The 20312-nt window shown below is 40.6% G+C and overlaps 1 protein-coding gene across 2 annotated transcripts in view; it reads left to right on the top strand.

Annotated features, from left to right (window-relative positions):
- Positions 1–6595, top strand: part of LOC148014414 (uncharacterized protein At4g14342-like) — a 31161-nt gene extending 24566 nt beyond the window's left edge. Inside the window, exons 3-5 of one of the 2 annotated variants that reach the window (XM_087666328.1) lie at positions 5442–5565; positions 5650–5767; positions 6067–6574. In XM_087666328.1, the coding sequence (XP_087522454.1) occupies positions 5442–5565; positions 5650–5697 (172 nt within the window). In that variant the 3' untranslated portion in view covers positions 5698–5767; positions 6067–6574. Of the gene's footprint in view, positions 1–5441; positions 5566–5649; positions 5768–6066 lie in introns of both variants that reach the window. The other variant, XM_087666327.1, reaches the window with a different exon arrangement.
- Positions 6596–20312: the final 13717 nt, after the last annotated feature.

Below are 20312 nucleotides of genomic sequence, written 5' to 3'. Positions count from 1 at the left end.
CAGATCACTGCTTATATATTAAGAAGGTTGATGATGGAAGCCTTATTATACTTGTGCTTTATGTGGATGATATGCTTATTTCTGGGAAGCATAACAGCCAAATTAATGCATTTAAAAGACAACTGAATTCAGCCTTTTCCATGAAGGATTTGGGTGCAACTAAGCACATTTTGGGCATGCGTGTGACATGAGATAGAGAGCAACAACTCTTATTTTTCTAACAAGAAAGGTACATCAGCAAGGTACTTGATCGTTTTTCTATGGCAGATGCTAACTCTCTTAGTGTACCTTTTTCACCTTACCTTAAGCTTAGCAAGGCAGATTGCCCAAAAGATGATCAAGCAACCGGCACTATGAAGGGTGTTCCTTATGCTTCAGCTTGTGGCTCACTCATGTATGCTATGGTTGCCACTAGACGTGACATTGCTTATGCAGTTGGAGTTGTGAGTAGGTTTATGTCAAATCCTAGCAAAACACATTGGGAAGTAGTGAAATGTACCTTACGGTACCTTAAGGACACACAAAGAAAATGTATTTGCTATGGAAAGGGTACGTTAGGTTTGCAAGGGTATTGTGATGCAGACATGACAGGTGACTTGGATACTCGCAAGTCTATTAGCAGGCTTGATTGATGGAGTGGTTTCTTGGTGCTCTAGATTGCAAAAGATAGTAGCACTCTCTACCACTGAGGTTGAATATATTTCAGCCACTGAAGCTTCAAAAGAAGCAATTTGGCTTGCTTGTTTGGTCAAGGATTTTGGGCTGCCCACCAAAACACCTGTACTTGGATGTGATAGCCAGAGCGTTGTATGCTTGGCTAAGAATGCCATGTTTCATGCACGTATCAAACATATTGATGTTCGGTATCATTTTATTAGACAGGTTTTGGATGATGGTCTAGTCACACTGATTAAGATCAAATCACAGGATAACCTTGCAGATGTCCTCACTAAAAGTCTTGCAAAGGCTCAACATGAGCATTGTATTAGACTTGTGGGAGTTGGCTAAAGTGCTTAGGATCTTTAAGTGGGAGGTTGTTGGGTGTAAGGGCCCTTTACGCTCTCCCGTGTATATATTACTTCACCCATGTGAACTCACCCTAATGGGTGTAAGTGTACCGTATCCTAAGTATAAATACATTCTTTTATTCTTTGTGTTCCACACTGGTACACACCTATTTGTCGACTCTCAGTCTCATACTCTCTCATTGTTTAGCACCTCATTTGATGTGCGTGCTCTCTCTCTGCTTCCGCTCGCACCCATCAATAGGGGCATCTAAGATACGAAAGACAACCACATTTTTGAAGGGAAATGCATTGCAATGGTGGCCTATACTTCTTATTCAAGGGAAGTCACCTACCACTTGGGTCTAGTTCAGACAAATATTTACTTCAAATTGGTTGACAAGTACATTTGAAGTAGACATTATGATAGCTTGGAATCATTTGAATTCCAAAGATTGCAAGAACTTGGATCAGTATAATAAGAAGTTTTAAGATGCATTATTGCCAGTTACTTCTTATCGCACAGTCCCCTTATGAGCAAGTGGAGAAGTATACTTGTGGTTTGCCAAAGGGTATATGGGATTTTTGCATCAAGTCTACTATTTCCAATACGTCTCAGCTTATAGAAATTGCTACTACAGCCGACATATTGCTGCGTGTAAATAATGTAGAATTCCAAGATAGTGATGCCAAGCCATGTGTCACCGAGGCCAAGGTTGAGAAAAAGGGTAAATTTGAAAATAAAGCTAAAAATCAAAGCAGATTTTGGCACTCAAAGAGCGGAAGATTAGGGGTAAGGTTTTCAAATGGTACTTGGTGAAGTTTCATAATTATTCACCAATGGATGCCAAATGGATGGAGGAGGGTGACTTGGCAGACTATCCTTAGTTGTTGTAGCTTTACCTTGATGCTTTTCAGTTAGAGCCGAATTTAGTTTGGGCTCAATCAGGTTCAGTGGAACAAGGGTCTAGAGTATTACGTGATACTCGGGAGGAAGCTAGCACCTACGCTCCTCCGTGATGGATGGCTGTAGATGAAGTGGATCTCGGATGTATTCAGCATTTATTTAGGGTAGTGTAGTTGACAGTATGTTTGGCAAGAGATCACTATTCAGTGTACTAGTCACTATGTTTGGTATGTAGGTGGGTATGTTTTTCACTGTAGCTTTGAAATTGTACATTTGCATTGATTATTGTTAATTCAGGATTGATAAACAAATGCTGGTTTTCAGTGTATGATTGTTAATATTTAGTGGTATTCAGCCGGTTTTGTGGACAGCAGTATATGTTATGATGTCATTGATCTTTTAGCCATGGTTTATGCTATGCTATGGTTTGGTTTTGCTAGATGAGTTGAGCTCATGAGAAATAGATATATCACATGATAATTTAGCAATGTTTTTGAGATTCTTTGTGAGTCTTATGTTATATTATATTGGCTGGTAATTTTCAGCATGCATTGGGCATATGGAACGATTGAGAAGTGTGAAATGTTGTGTTAACTATGATGCCTTGTGGAAATTCGAGTTCACTATTTTGCTTTTGATACATTTGACAGTGTAATCAAGAACGATTGCAAGGATTTTAAGGGGGAGGGTTGTCATGAGGACATGTATTTTTTGAAACTTCACTTAACATATGGATTAATTTTTAATTACATGGTTAAGTAAATGTTGCATATGTGAGGTGTAACTGGGGTTAGAGCAAATTTACGAGCTTAGGACCCGAGGAAATCACATGATGTGAAATATAAAAGTTGCTATAAGTTATGTTGCATAGGTACTTTGTGGTATTTGGTGCCGCTTATTGGCCTAGGTCATTCATTTGGCCATAAGTTTCAATTGGTGACACTAGAGAAGTAGCATTTAATGGTACCTAACGCCAATTTGATGGTCAAAGATGGTGCAGAGACACTCACGAATGGAAGTTACCTAGCCAATTTAATTATTGGTCAATCGGATTATTTTCTTGGGTATCAAAATAATTATTAGATTAATTTTTAGTATTTAAAGATTGAGAATGAATATTTAATTTAATTATGGATAATGCTTAAAAAAATCATTTGGAAAGATTATCACTTGTCAAAAGTGCCCATGTAAAACTGAAAAACGTCTTTAGAGGTTGGAGATGCATTTTAGTGCATTTAGCGTGCAAGAGAGAGGAAGGAGATGTTGTTGGTTTGATCTGCAGTCGTTGGAGCACCTTCTGAGGCAGCCAGGGGTAGGAGAAGACCAATCAATAGTAGGTGACAGCATGTAGAAGTTGTTGAGACAGGGGAGCAACAATAAATGAATAAATTGCTTCATCTCTTTGCGAAGAAAGTTTGAATGTTCTCTGACAGCGTTCTCTCTCATCTCCCAGCCTTTCTACTACCTTTCTCCGAAGGTTATAACATTGAGATTACTAGAGGCTGAGAAATTTCAGATTTCTCTGCTATAAACTCTAATTTATGTAGAAATTAGGGTTTAGCAACAGCCTTGGGACGCGTGTCAAAATTTGGAAGCTTCAAGGCTTGGATTTAGCAAGGTTGAAGTTGTTTTTAGTCAAATTCAAGTGGAGGGATCAGCAAATCATTGAATTTGGGGCATTTTCCATCTCTATCAAAGTGGTTGAAGGCCAATTGATTACTCAAATCAAGAGGAAAATCAGATTAAAGACTTCTTAGTCATATTGGACAACAAGGGGAGTTGGAATACCGAAAGGGATTGGGAAAATCCCATTGTATATCAACTTCTTATTCAATTAGGTTAAATAAATATTGAAAGGGGCGCTAGTTTTGGGGCCAATAGGATGTCCATTGTCTAAGATTGTGAGTTAATTTGCATTTCTCAGTTTCGTAATAAATGTTGCTGCTATAACTAAGTTGCAATCAAGGAATTACCACCCATCTAACCACGGAAGGAAGGCTGGTTTCAGTAGCTCAAAAAGAAATTAAAGAAAATACATAAAACTCACAATTTGTTGAAAACTTGATGGCGTTGATGAAAAATTTTCAGCTAAAAGGGCTCCAATGTGCCCAAATGTCAATGTAGAAGGTATAATTGACCTCAATGCCGGTGGATTTGGGAAAATTTCACAAAAGTCCCAAATTTAATTGGGAAAATTGACTGAAATTTGGGCTTGAATGTGACAAGTTCCAAATTTTTGGAAACACTATAGGTAAATCTTTGATTTTGATGAAGAAATCTGTAGAATTGATTGAAGTCCCCAAGTTGAGAGACAAGTTTTGGTCCGTTGGATGAGATTTAGCCAAAACCCCAAATTCTGGCTAAAATTGTGCGTAGATGGAGGAGATTTATATTAAGCTTTAATTGGAGACTTGTCTGGCTGAAATTGTCAGGTAGAACACGTGGGTGATGTTTCAAAGACTGTTGGGTGATGCAACGAGATGTGACGGCGGTGTGCTGGCTGGAGTGGATGTGGCAGGAATTTTGGCCAGCGTGATCTGTCCGGCAGGAAGTGGATTGTCAATGAGATAGCTGCACATTGACATGAGGAGTTGAGATGGCTGTCCTAACGATTCGGCAGGAAATTGGACTGTCGGGGAGGCTGCAACAGTCTTGTTTGGGCGGCAAGAATTAGGCGTGCAATGTTGACGATTCGGTGTTTGGTTACTGCAACGTATGGAGTTACAGGCAAGTGTCATTACAGGACACACAAACGAGCGTGGCGAGACAAGATTGTCGATGCAGGCCTGAGCTAGTGCTACTAAGGTGAATGGATGGCACACAATACAAGGAATGCAATAGTCAACTGAGCTTGAACTGATGGTGGCACACATGATTGCTAACACCCCCTCTCAAATCTTGGATGTGGCTGAAGATCAAAGAAGATGGAATGGATTCAAGGGTGGCAAAAAAAGTGGCAAAGTTGATGAGGTCTATTGATGTAGTCTGTCTACGATGAAGCTCCTCATGATCTTGGGAATCCCCCTCTGAAATGTAAGGTGCCAGCATTAAAAAAATTGTAATAACAATGTTAACGCAAGGATAGTCTTAGTTGACGTCTTTTGCCCCATTAGCTCTCAATTGAGTGGAAACTAAACTTCATTAAAAAAATGTATGTACAAAGAGAGAATTTGGCACAAAACTAGCTTGAATGTTTTGGCTGTGAAAAACATCAGTCACTGTATTGGTCTATCTTTAAAAGTTTTCTTGGAGTTTGATGTTCTACAGGCAGTTATATCCAAGCCGGACTATGTGTTGGGCAAGATATCTAATTGATCCTGCCAACATGAACATTGCTGTTGATTACAGTGTCACGTATCAGGAAGATTGCTTTCATGCTTATCTTTGTGAATAGGGTTAGATTTTGGAGTTTGATGTTCCATCTCTGCTCTGAAGTGCTGGTTCAGATTCGTTTTCTGAATGAACCATGTAATTTTATACTGGAGGCAAATCATGTCTTAATAGTATTGGACATGTTTGTACATTTGCAGTGAGTGGGCAGTGAACATCCAACGTGATAGTTATGCTTCATATATTGGACATGACCCTTTACTTGCGTACTTTGCAATTACAGAGAATGAATCCATTGGCAGACAACGTTACAATTTCATGACTGTAAGTGATGATCAATGTTTTGGGGCTTAAAGCTTATGTTCTCATTTGTTGTACTTACTGGAGAGTCTTTACTTTTTGAAACAGAAAATGCTTGTTCCGTGTGGTTATCCACCTGAGAAAGGGGAAGACTAGATATTAGAAGTTCTTTAGTTGTGCAGCTTTCTCTTCGATGTTCAAAGGGTCCTCCTATTAATACTTGCAGGTTGGAATAGTCTCCTCTATCAGAGTGGAAGGGTCTGCTTTGCCTGCACAAAAGCTTTGCTTTCTCCAAGTTGTTGATCTGTCATATGTTATACACTGGCACTGGTAGCAATTGTTTAGATTGATCACTTGAAGACACAGGATCATGCATCCAGACATCATTTGCAGTTAGTTCAGTCATGTTACCTGAATACAAGAGTGTAATCCTCACAGCACTAAATTTTATTGCATCAAAATTTAAGGTGCTGCTTGGTGATTTGTAATCTGTTCAAAGATTAACCCCATAATTCTTCTATGCAGGAAACAGTGGTTGTTAGTTCAGGCAGTCAACATTATTGTTCTCAGAGCTGGGAGATTCACTCATTACGGAGTTCATGTTCATAATGAGTAGGTTGTCATATTGTTTGTCTACACATCTGACAAAGCAATGCAGCTTGATGCAGACATCCCACGTGGATGAATGCACGGGATAGTGTTTGCTGATATGCCAAACTTCTGATGTCTTCCCTATGAAGCCATGGAATTGGGATGAAATACTTTGTTACTGCTTAATCTTTTGGTGCCTACATTATCAAAACAAGCAATATGCCTCACGTTTAGAATTCATGGCTTTCATCTGCACCATGTAAATCATAGTCATTGATATTTGCAAATAGTTCAGTCTGAGATATGTATCTGTATTGATTGCATGTGGGCCCTTATTAATTGATTGATCGTTGTGTTACATGGCTTGACTACATGTCCACTTGGACATTCATACATACTGCTGGACAAGTTTTGCAACTCAAACACATAGCTACTGAGGACATCATTGTTGTTCTAGCTCGAGGTTGATATAAGAACATTGCCTTAACTCTTTGGGGATTTTGCCTTAAGAGGGGATAGAGAGATGCAAGGTGCTTATGCAACTCGGAAATAAGGTATGAAACAAATCAAGGAGACTACCTTGTAGAGACTAAATGGTGATGTTGATTTCATTCCTCATCTGTTATGATAATTGTGAGATTCTATTGAAAAATGTAGAGACCAAATAGTGGTGATGGTTTCATTCCCCATCCATGTGTCACCATTCTGTAGATTGTGGATGCATCTGCCATGTAAGAGTATCTAGGAAGCATGAGTGAAGGATTGCATGGTTTTAATATAGCATTTGGGTATGGTTCTAGTGCCCCCATGTGTTGCAAGATTTTAGCATTACTGCTAGTGGCAGTTTTGCCAATGTTTTCAGTTACCATGAGAGCAGTCTGATTTTGCATTAGACTGTATGGTGCTGATGGCAAACATCAATGAGGAAGAGAATGAGCCGAGCATGTTAGTGCAGAGTACTTTTTCGACAGCAGACTGAGATTGCAATTGTGTACATGTGACAAGCTCTTTGAGTGGGCATATCTAAGATGCATGTATACTAAAGGATTGGCAATAGTAATAGCACTAGTAAGAGCACCAACTTTGATACCTTGTGAAGAATCATAGCTCCTGCCGTCGTGTCAGCTGCTGCTGCTCCGCCCGCCATCGTCCCTCCTCCCTGCCTACAGCTCATGGTCCCCTGCCTCTGCCCCGTCTACTCCCCTGCTCCCTCCCCAGTACAGTCTGTGCGCCGCCTGAAATCGCCCCTCTTCTTTCGCCTGATGGCTTGATCCCCCTGCCTTGCTGTCATAGGCTGAAAAATGAAAAAAGAAAACTGAGTGGTGCTTAACTAAACTACACACCATCAGGACGGACAAATAGACACGAGCTGGACTACGGCGGTGTCCAACACTCCCCCCCACTGAGTAAACAAGCATCCCCCCCTCCTAGCCATCGGTCCTCTTCCCCTCCTGTTGCTCTCTTCCCCTGCAACATCTCCCCCCTCCTAGCCATCGGTCTTTTTCCCCTCCTGATGTTTTGAGTCTCAACGAATGAGAAAATGAGGTGGAAGAAGAATTTGATGTAAAGATGAAACTCTTGAGAAGTTGGCTATGGCTGCCAACTCTAGGATTTCTGGTTTTTTCTTGATTGCAGTAGATAGAGTGAAGCATTTGAGCTCAAAATTCATTAGGAGGAAGCTCACATATTAGGATTCAAATTCCCTATAGGTGCAGGGTAAATTGTAGCACTTCAAACATCAACAGGAAATCCACACAATGTTGGGCTCAGTGATGACGAGTAATGTCGGGCTGTGATGGGCCAAGGAGAAGTGTGGGAAGTTATCTCTAGAAGAAATCTTCAAGAGTCATGGCCTAGATGAGGAGATCAAGAATATCCAATAGAGGTATGTGCTGTTTGGCTATGGCAAAGGTCAAGATGAAGGTGGGGTTGAAAATGAGGGCCTAAGCTCGATGTGAGCTAAGCAAAGATGATAAGAGGTGAGAAGAGACCAGAGAGGCAGTGCCATGGTCAACTGAGCTCTGATACCATGTGAAATACATGGGATCTAGAGCATGGCAGTAGCTATGGTGGATCAAAGAGGAAGATTAAGCTCATGATGACATAGACAAGACTTGACCTGTTACAGAAGTGAATTAGGTTCCAAGATTGAGACTTGGACTTATAAACACAATCTTGTGTATAAGTCTGACAATGACCAAGATACTAACTGAAATGGGAAAGCATCATGATATCGCATTCATCATATATGTGTCAAAAAGTGGTAGTCAAGTACAACGCTTTATAGTTGGATGGGTAGTAGTTTCCCTTTCTGTGCATATGGGATTCAGTCTCCCTGCATATCCTAAGCCTAGAACTGCCTCATACAAAGAGGTTACAGTAGGTGCGATTGCAAATATCTCAACAGGGGGACAATCCCGCTATGGTCAAGAAGAATGCTAGAAAACTATGAGAATCATTTGGTAGTGCATGTTCCTTTTTTCTTAGTGTTAAGTAGCTGCTATTGCTATGGCGTTTTTCAATTTTGATATGTTCGATTTTCAACTTCTCGTTTGCAAAGATGAGTTCATTAAAAGAGCCAAAGGAAGCAGGTCAGTAGAGGCAGTGCATCCTCATCTTTCTCCAATTTAAAAGAGACCACAAAGGATTCCGGGTTGGCCCACTATGTGGGATGTTTCAATCATAAAAAGGTAACAAGTCATATGTACACATGTACATATACACAATTTAGAGACAAATATCTATATGTATATTATTTGCCAAAGTTTCCTTGCAAGCATATTTTATTTTCTTGTTTCTTGATAGATTATAATATTTCACAAGGATTTCTCTCCAGACAATACGATGCTACCTCTTTTTGCATTGAAGGTAGTTTTGAGGTATTTGGGTGGCCATCCTATGGCAACCAATGCCGAGAATGTGATACTTGTAGCAAAGCAATTTGCTTTGCGATTTTTTGGTATAGGATACGGATGCCATGCTCTTCAAATGCTATATTATTTGTTGTATGCGGGTCAAGTTATTGCAGCGGGGATGACACAAGTTGAGGACATGCATCCATATGGTAAGAAAAGATTCATGAGGGAAAACAAAACAAGGCTATGTAGGGGTGCACTGCTGCAACCTGATGAAGGCTCCTCCATGATGATGTTGATGCTTGTTGGAGGTGGAAGACAAGAATGACTGAGAGCGCTTCCCAAAGAGAATTAAGCTGTCATCAAGTCCACCTTCTCCCGACTCTGTTATAATATGTATTAGTTTCCAGGATGTGCTATTGAATATTTATAGTCGAATGATATAACGTCAAAACACATGATTCTTTGATTGTTAAAGACATTTGGACAGTGTATTGTGTTGTATCTTCTTTGATATCTTGTGAATCTAAGAAAATATCTGAATTACATCATCTTTGTATTCCTTAGAAGCAAGCACTGTTAAACACACCAAAACAATAGCATTACTAAGAGTAAAAGAAAAATGACACAAAGAACCAATTCTTAACAAAAGGATTGTGTGTTATAAAAGACCCATCCCTTAAGAAGGGTTGTGCTTTACAAGGTATAGCTTGTTGTGTCCATTACATCATTTTGCCATCTCTACACTCAAAAATACACTAAAACAATAATGCAACTAATTGTAGAGAGGAAATTGACAAGAATAATCCATAAATTATTAAAGTCTTTGTGTGTTACATAATATCCATTCTATAACAAAAGGTGTGTTACAAAAGATCCCTTAATAGAAGGGTTGTGGGTTACAAGGTACATCTTGCAAGAGGAGATCAGGTTACAAGGTTGCGTGTTACAAGAGTAGCTCACGTTGGTAGTATTAAGCTTTGACTTAAACTCTACCTTCAAGGTCCTTGAACATCATCTATGATTCCCTTCTTTTCAGTACATGCTTTCTATTGTGTACGAAGTAGAGATCGTCTCGTAGCATATTGGGTGCCTCATCGTTGATGTCTTTGCGAAGCTCGACCAAAGCACATTCCTCTCTTATGCTTATAGTCGTCAATAGACATGAGGCCTCATCTACCACCTCAATGTCTATAACCTAGTTGTCTTGCAAGCTTGCAGCCTCTTAGTATATTGGCACAAGCACTCCATTGATATAGTGCTCTCGACAATACCAGAATGATAGTATAAAAGTCTCCAGTGTGATCATGTACTTTGCCACAAGTGTATCAAGGACAATGGAACACGGTACATGTTCCACTTGCTTCATGAACCATTGGCTCCACAGTATCTTTGTAAGTAATTCATTGTCCATTCGCATGCAAACTAGCATTATCTTGGTAACGTTAGCATCAAACTCCCAAAAAAGTTCCACAAAAATGTTGACATGGATAAATAGCATGATCTTCACTAATTTTGTTGGAATGGTAGCTTGTAATGATCGTTGCACATCTATGTATATCTTGCTTTGTGTGGACTCTACAATCAAGCACTGACCATGCCAATCTGTTCTTGTATGCATCTAAAGGGAGTGCTTGGAGGTAACCTTTCATGTGAGATAGGTCTTGAAGTTGGTAAAAATGATCATAAATGAAGAGGCCTTCACTTGCAAGGCTCCACCCAGTCCTTCCCTCATACTATAATAGTCCAACATGTCCATGAAGCACATGGATGACTCCTACAAAGCACTCAATAGGCTGCCACTCCTCATACGATGAAGGATAAATGTCTGAAGTAGTGACACACAATATTCTCACAAAGAATACAATAAATGTTTGAAGCAATGACAATAACTATACATAAAAACCAAGAGGGTAAGCCAAACCTAGAGTTTGACCTGTGAGATGGAAGCCTTGTCTTATATCCAGGTTCCATTACAATCTGATGGTGCATGTAGACATGTTGCATGAGACCCTCATTCACAGTTGTTTTACCCTTTGGAATTTTGAAGTCCAATACACGCCCCTTCCATGCCCATTTATAGACACTTCCCTCATGCTCTCGCTTTCCTCGTCATGGCTACATGAGTATCCAAGATCCCTTAGAGATGAGAACTTCTATCCACCATGTATTCCCATCAAGGGTAATGGGAACAAAGATAGAAAAGATAGAAGTTGAAGGTTTGCAAGGCAAGGGAGCAGCATTGTTTGCAACCACTACAGAACATCAAGAACTTAGATTATGAGGGTGGGAGCCATTAGAGATTGACAACAAAGAAAGAGTGCAGAGAGCTCTAGAAGAGGAGAAGGTCTTGGTAGCTAGGAAAAGGCAGGGAGTTTTTAAAAAACCTCTCTCCCAAAACCTCCCCGAACCTCCGTCCATAATCTTTCCAAATCTACTGGAGTATTGACTTACACTTTTTATTGTGCACCTTTCTTGTGTTTGTGGATTCTTCTTTGGCAGGCCTTCATCTTCCATTTTGCTTTTTCATTGGCATTGTCTTCTACTTCGGATTTTCTAGATTTTCCACCTTGTTTGCTTGAGGGTTCCGGATTTTTCACCTTGTTCATTTGAGGGTTAACATTATCCCCCTCCTAGACGAGTGCCAATCCCATGGCACTCACCATCATAGGTAGTAGGCTTTGGTATGCACTGAAGACATGGATGGAAGGGATGTTTGTTGTTGTCATGGAGGATTTCTGGTGGTGGGGCGATGAAGGTCATTGGGGCCACGTTGTTGGCGTGGGTGGCTAGTGGTAGGGTTATTGGAGTTGGGGATTCTACGCATGATGATTCTTTGGAGGGCTTGCATGATGATAAAGGATAAGAATTCAAAGTTAAGTGTTGATGAAGAGCTGATGATGCTTTCATTGGAGTCTTCAATACCTGCAAGTGAAAAACCTCTCATATGTGGTCTCTCCCTGGGGATAGTGCTAGTCTTCTTATTGTGCACAAGACATAATGTGATTTGTTTGGGAGACAACTGGAACTCTAAGCAAGCTGAGAGTATTGTCCTGCACTTAAGAACCCAAACTATGTATAGATTGTGGTGCAGATATTATGTGAGTGCACATGCGTACTTAGATATTACATAGTTAGAAGGTTGCTTGTCTGGTTCCTAAGTTAATTTGTGTTGTGACAACATAATGTAGCATGCTTCATTGACACCTTACTTTCGGTAGCAGGTAGCAACTTGTATTTCTTGCTGAGTATGGTGTACTTTCCATGGTTGTTCATGCATTGCTTACCACAATCGATTGTGATGGTACTAAGTCCGAGTGCAAAAAGAAATCGTGCAAATGAGTTAGGGTGACAGGTCTAACCATAGGTGAGACAAGCTCCCTAGGTATGTCCTGCCCTTGATGTGCCCTGAACAATTATAGGGGATGTGTAGAGGGCTAGGAGACTAGGGATGGAGCTAGCCGACCATGGTCACTTGGCGTACCTAATTTGAGGACCCTTAGGTTTCATGTTGTGATTGTGAGTGCTTTTTTCTTATTTCTTTCTTTTTTTCTTTCTTTTCCTTTTTCTTTTTTTTAAAAGAATAACATGAGTACAACCATCGCAATATGTTGAGGCTATCAGCCTTTCAATTAGACTGGGAAATGTCAAGATTCAAAGGCTGTGAATATGGATATTATAGTGATGATTGTGTCCTAGCCTCGTTGCTAGAGGAGCAATTAATGAGACGGGGAGATACACTGGAGATTTTGCAAAACCTCTTTGTAACGTGCGATGTTGGTACAATTGAGGTAATAGTTGCCATGAGTGCCAGGTGTAGAGTTTGATCTAGAAAGAGCGGGTGGCCCACTGATCATGCTTTGGGCCATGCAATGTGGGTGATTGGCAAGGGTGATTTTCACTTTTTGGCAGTGAGGCTTCCATCATGGTTCTATGTGAGGTTGGTGGTCTTGCGGCGACTTGGGCATTGAATACTTTCGTACAAAGACATGTGTCGACCTGCATCCAGTTGATGCCTCGTGAGAGTAAAAGCAAGTCACATGTGCCAATTATGATGAACATATGCAACACAAAAGATATTACTTTATTTAAATCCTATGGTGTGATGCATCTCATCGACGCTTATTAAAGACGTGACATGTGTTAGTAGTAAGTAAGAAGGGTTTGTACATTTGGGGGAGCTTGCCCCTATAACCACTTAAGGATAAAAAGTTATGGCAAGATGGCCTTTGTTAAGTAGTTTATACAACATAGAGGCTATTCTATTTGTATGAGGTGGGGTGCATTCGGGCGGTTGGGTGATTGGGACTATGCCGATGAGGGGCTCCTATCAGGACGGGCAGGGAAGTTATTGGTTAGGACTTGAATGGTGTAGTCCCTGGCCGTTGTCGTTTCAAGAATGCTTTTAAATAATTCATCAGATTCTCTCTTTTTTCTAGCTGCCTTTTCCTCTTTCGAGCACTTGGTGCCTGAGCGTCTGGGGAGGGTCTCCACACCAAGTGTTGCTACACCCCGAGCGCTCCCTTGAGCCTTCCTCCTCCTCGCTTGGGGAGTTTTCGGCTTGCATTCTTGATGGTGTCACTTGGGGCCTCTTTTCGCTGCATATCTCTTGAAGGTAGGCACGTACCATTCTGGTGGAGATGCTCGTGCCTTATGCTCCCTCTGATGGCAGAGAGCTTCCTTTGTAGGTGAGCTGCACTATGTGCTCTATGACGGTTACTATGGGGGAGCTTGCAAAATGTGAACCAAGGGTTAGGCCCTGAGGTAGGATAGAATTATTCACATGACAGGGACTAAACAGTGGATTATTAAGCGCATATGACTAGGAGGGGTGAGGTGAGGTATGCAGTGATCCTTGTAGAGGGACGGCTCCCATGATGATGTTTATCTTGCCTCGACTCCGAGGAATATTCTAGCGACTAGCAAATCTTTTCCCACTCCTAGTTGCACGGGTTGGTTGTGATGGAATGGGGCAGGGCTCATTTTCAAAAGGATGGATCGGAAAAGAGGGAAATCCTGTAGAAGGGGATGGTGCCCTATGTACACTCTCAGAGCTATTGGTTAGGGCTTCCCATGGCGGCCATGAGGACTGCATGCCTTCTATTCGAAGGTGGGAATGGTCATACGACTTCTAGACGTGTGGTGAGAGAAGGACCCTAGGAGCTCAACCTGTCAAACCCAAACTATTCTCCCTGCGCTTGACTATCATCACTTGTGTGTGTGCTCGCTTTGCTCTTTTTTTTTGCATTATTTATACAAAGTCACAAATCGCATTGTTCATTCATGTACAATTTATGCATCCATGTCACTTCATGAGGATAAAAACCAATTGTAGAACTCACGATTGTATTGGAGTGTGGCACATGCATCCAATTCTCGTGGCAGCTTACTCAATAACAATAGATATTTTGCAACATTGAGTAGCATGGTACCTTGTCCGAGTCTACTTGCAACATGTAGCTCCTCCTCAATGAGAATCTTATCAACCAGAGCGTTTTCTTGGCTAGTTCTAGCTAAGTCCATATCCCTAATGGCAGTCAGGACTCAAAAGGAAGTTGGCGACCCCTAATGGAAGTCGGGACTCTCGAAAGGAAGTTGGCGCCACATAAGTTGGGTCTCTTTGAGACCGCCATTTGGCTAATCGCTCCTCTGAACTCCTAGTTTGTTGACCATTGTAATGCGATTTTCAAACCAACGTTTTTCAAATTGACTTTATAATTCGAGGTCTAAAAGATGAAAGAAAAATTACACTTATGATTTTTGCATTGCTTAGAATAAATTTTTCAGAAAAACAATTAGGATTGCATTTATGACATAGCTAAATGAAAATTGATCTTCCTAGATAATGTTGAAAGTTCGACAAATAGTCGGACATCGTCGATTAAACCATAGAATACGAGCATAATAAAATAAAAATTGTTTTCTTGCTAGAAACACACACAATATTAATATCAATGGTTATATTAGCAAGAGCGTCAATATCATGAGTCGATCCACATATGAATCAATAAGAAAACCTTACCTAAAATATCAAGGATGTTGAAGCAAAAACAACTATGAAATACTCAACAACCCTGAAACTATCAGTATCATTAAATTAAATAAATATCGAAAGTCTGTAAGACTTATTGGACATTGATAAGAATTTGTCGATACAAATTCTAAAGTCTAAACAAACTTGGAAAAGCATTTGAAATCCTGCTAAGTATGGGTTAGGGCATGGCAGCGCATGAATCGCCTTCCATAGGTATAAATACCCATATTATCTTTTAGGAAAAAAATACCAAGTTTTCATAAGGATAAAAGACTTCAAATTCGTGAAATAACTTGCGGATTTAGAAAAAAGAGTTGCAAGTAGGAAGTGAAACCCTAAGAATAAGGTGGGGATTTAAAAGAGAAACCCTAGAATTGGGTGGGGCTGCTTTCTATGCTAAAAACACTTGTTGTCGTTTCTTTTTTTAAATTTGTGTATGTATTGATGGTTGTACAAGAATGATTAATTGTGCTTTAGCAATTAGATCTGATTGTAAATATATAATCAAGATAATAAGAGGAAAGATCGCGCTATGCCTCCCCCACGGCTAGACGCGAAACCCTACTCCAAGGGGGATTGTTTTGTACCGCCACGAGGAGCTTTGGACCGGCCCCGATGGCGAGAGGTCGCTTTCTCTTCCAAGAACTCCGGTAGCTCCAAGATCCAAGTGCAAGCTTCAAGCAAGCTCCATCCTCAAGTTCCACGCTCCAAGCTCCATTGCCGCGAGTAAGAGAAGAGAAGAGAAGAGAAGAGAAGAGAAGAGAAGAGAAGAAGAGAGGAGAAGATTGAGAGCTTCTCCAACACGGTCCCTCACCCTCACACACTCACTCCCTCATACTCCCTCTCTCAAGCACAAGCTCAAGCAAGTAAGAACAAGAAGAAGAAGAAGAAGAAGAAGAAGAAAAAGAAAAGAGGAGAGCTACTTTTGGTCACACACAAGAATGAGCTTCTTGTTCACTTCCCAACTTTATATACAAAACCCTAAATCCCTTTTGGGCGGTCATTCCCTTATCCCCTTTTTTACATGGTCGGCCATGGCCTAGGCCTTTTTTCCAATTGTCCTCCTATCTTCCTAGCTTCCTTCCTACCGCCCATCTACCTTTACAAATAGCACGGGTGAGAGCCCGGTACTCTTAAAATAAATCATGGTGCGCCTTGTACTTTTTTATAAAAGTGTTGACTTGCTCTTTTTCTTGTGTGCCTTTCTCCATAATGTAGGACTTTTTTGTACTTATTGTGTTTTCGGATTCTTCTTTGGCGTGCCTTCATCTTCCGTTTTGATTTTGCCTTGGCCTTTTCTTCTGCTTCAAATTTCCAGATTTTCCATCTTATTCGTTTGAGGGTTTCAGATTTTCCACCTTGTTTGTTTGAGAGAGTTAACAAAGACTAACCATTTATCTACAGCACATCATATACAATCATATACCATATTTCATTGAAAAGTATGGAGATCCAAATATTTGGAGCACACAAGGCATGGAAAAGTCCCATTACATGGCACACAATGCGTATTTTAGGCATACCTAGTATGGTGATGGTAGTAGAAAAGCCAGCAGTCTTTGCGAGCTATTCCAATGGTTTTACATAAGGATATTGCAGATATTACTATAGACAAAAGAGGAATTGAAATCAACAGACATTGCACAAGCAGTACGATGTCAGAGGGGGTTTTTGTCGAAAGGTTGAATCCACCGGGGATCAGAAGTAGAAGGAAGTAGAGATAGGAGATGGAAGAGAAGATAGAGAATATCCAAGTGGTAAACACTACAAAAACAAATCACAATGAATTGAAACAATATGTATTGAAAGAACCTGGAATCTTGGCACTACTCAGAAGCAATCTCCAGGCATTAGTTCTCTTGGAGCTTCTTCGTAGACCAAAAAACATAGATCAGAAAAATCAGCTCTTTCTCTGCTGGCCGAAACCCAAATCTGATGGCTCCGTTGGCTCCGAAAGGGGAGTAAAACCCTAGTACACCTGATCACGGATCTTCCAGATCACTCCTTCTTCTTCTTTCAGTTCAATCTGCAGTTTTCAGCCTGTTTATAGCGATCACTGTGTGTGCAATTTTGTTAATCTATCTTTTTTATGAAAAATTTCCTAATTGGCTGAAAAAGCAACTAGCTTTTTGCATGCCATCCTAATCTAGAAGCTTTTTCTAACTTTTTTGGATTTTTACAATAAATAATATCAAAATAGACTAAAATTATCTAAAAATCTAGTATTTTCGGATAATCCATGCAACTCAAACTAGTACAAATGGCTTAGATCACATTGACTCTCTATATCAATAGAGAAGTCGAATGATGATGCATTCCATACTTTTTCACACTGTGTCCTCATAACATCAGGACATCCACCCCCTCTGAACCTACACATCCTACGGTATGTGCCAAAATCCTAGTTGTCACTGGATTCTGAGTCTTCCTAATCCTTGACAACCATATCCTTTACTTCTTCATCTTCCATATCTTCCTGGCTAGCCCTTGTATCATGGCTACTATTTTCTTCCAATTCTGGCAACTCATAGGTAGTAGATTCCCACATTTTGAATAATTTGATTCTTTTCCTTGCTATCAAAAGTTTGATGGATGTCCCATCCAGCTTATTTAATGCATAAGTAGCATTATCAAACACCTGTCTTACCACATAGGGTCCAAACCATCTTTTGGAAACTTTACGCATGGCACTATATTGGTTATCTAAACTACTATCATAAACCAATACCCAATCCCCATCTTGTATGGTTCTTGGTCTCAGTCTATGTCTTTTGTCAAATCATTTCTTGTTCTGTATCCTTGCTGCCCTTAACTTTGTAGTTGCTGCCTCTATGTCTTCTGACTTTCTTTCCAACTGTCTAATGCGTAAGGCCAACAACTCCTCTCTATTCAACTGCTCCTCCCAAGGTAACACACTCCATGTGACTGTCATCTCTTCTATTCGCATGATAGGTTTTTGACCATATATCAATTCTGTAGGCATATATCCTGTAACAGCACTGAGTTGTTCTATCAGCCCACAAAGCATAAGGGAGCAATCGTGGCCACTCCTTTACCTTCTCTCCACATGTTTTTGCCAATGCCTTCACAATAGGTGGATGATCTATTTCATTTTTGCCATTTCCTTCAGGGTTATAGGCTGAAGTTAAAGCAAGCTTTATCCCCAACCGTGCAAAGAAATCATGAGCTTCATCTGCATCCAACTCACCCCTATCTGTTGTAATTTTTTTCACACAGCCATATCGACAAAAGATTTCTTCTAAGAGAAAAGTACATATGGCATTTGTCGTCTTAGTATGTAGAGCTCTCCCTTCCACTTGATTAGTCAAGTCTTCACGAGCAAGCACAAGATACCTCATTTGCCAAAGACCTGTAGGCATTGTGACCAAATCCACCACCCACTTAAAATGAAGAGACAATGGATATGTGGGTTGCAATCCATCCCGATGTCTCACAGTTGAATACATTTGACATGTCGTACATGTTTCCACAAAGTAAGCAACATCCTTATACATTCCTTGCCATTGATATCTTTCTTTGATTTTTGTAAAAGTACCCCAAACATCTCTATGACCAGCCCATAAGCTTTCATGAAATTCCTACATTACTTTCACTTGTGAAGCTCTGTCACCCAAAACTCGCAATGGCATACCCTGTTTCTTTTTAGCATGTTTCCATAAGTATCCATCTTTTAAGAAAAATCCATAGGCTTTCCTCTTGATCTTCTTAAACTCCTCATATGACCATTCATCTCTCTTTGTTAATGTACTGAGATATTGACCAATTCTCAGCCACTCTCCTGCATATTTGTCTTCCAAAAACACTTCTGCACAAGATGCAAAACATCTAAAGTGTCTTCTCTTTGTTTTCCAAGATTTTGTTAATGCTATAGCAACACCTTGCATTGCTAAATTCACTCTTGTAACATCATTTTCAGCAATAAGAAAGTCATCTTCTTCCTCCTCATCCATCATCCCATCTTCATTCTCATAGCGTGCTCGAGATAACATGTCTGCCACCACTGGGTTATCTCTTCCTGCAATATGCTGAAATTTAGGGTTCAAAGATTTTATGTATGCAATCCACCAGAGCATAGCAATGTCCGGGGTAGCACAGCTAGTAATCATATCCAATACCGGTAAACAATCAATCTCAATGACTACATGAGTACCCATAAAATACTCCTTAACTAGTCTAGTCATTGTTTCATTGTTTCATTTCACACTTTCTCTCTTCATCTCTTTATATCCACCACATCCCTCCTACCTGCTACGATGGATGCTTAGCACACTTTGATGAGTGAATCCACGAGACTATCTTTGCCAACCAGGGTGACGAGATATTCCAGGTTTTCTCCAAGAACTTCAACCTTAAAAGTGTGCTCTCATCGCTGGATCCCCCCTTCAGGTTTTTGAAGACTTTGTGAGCACCATTGCTACATGCACATACTCCATCAAGGGATCCGACATGACTTGGGTGCCTCTAGAACAACTCATGGTATTTCAGGCAGGGAAGAATCACTAAAAAGTGGTGAATAGGTGTCTGGCCCATGTGGATCCTTCGCACAAAGTATGCACTGTTCCCATGGGAAGTGCACCAGGTACATCACCTTTGGATCTCTTGGAGTGTGATTGTGCATTGGCAATTTACCTCCTTGCATTGGGTACACCCCTAGAGGAGGAGAGTGATGAAGATACAACTCCACAGGTTGTTTCTATCACATACATGGGAGAAGAACAGATTGAAGAGCTCATAAATGTTGAAGTGGAACATCGAGCGGTGGCAGAGCAAGGGTTGGCTCTCATGGTGCCATCTTCTTCAGAAGAGCCACAAGTCAACAAACCCAATCTTGCCTCCTTGACACCCTTTGAAGCAGATGGTGTACAATACTTGCTTTTATCAGATGTACTGCAATACTTGGAAATGAAGAAAGAAGAGTTGTTTTCTATCCTAGTCAGGGATTCAATGGAAGAGCTGATCGATTATGATTACATGGATGTGCATCCACAATGGCAGAGGCTGGAAGATATGATGGCACAAGCTTAGATACTATGAGTGCCATCATAGCAACATAGGAGCATATTACCTCGGTTGAAGAAGATTACCTTGTGCCAGATGCTGAATTCGAAGCACTACAACATGATTTGTTTGAACCAAGGCCCCAGGTTCCTACCAAGGAGTTTGTAGATCCCTCTGCCCAAAGAGGTGCCTCCCCGACACACGAGGAAATGAAGATACAAGATGATCTGGAGAAGACAATATTTTTAACTACCATATATGGCCACTTTCTG

This window comes from Lygodium microphyllum, chromosome 25 (assembly GCF_053477565.2).
Source record: "Lygodium microphyllum isolate KBCC chromosome 25, Lygodium_microphyllum_v1.1.10, whole genome shotgun sequence".
Lineage (NCBI taxonomy): Eukaryota > Viridiplantae > Streptophyta > Polypodiopsida > Schizaeales > Lygodiaceae > Lygodium > Lygodium microphyllum.
Note: the sequence above shows the minus strand (reverse complement) of the source record. Positions and strands in the feature narration are given on the sequence as shown.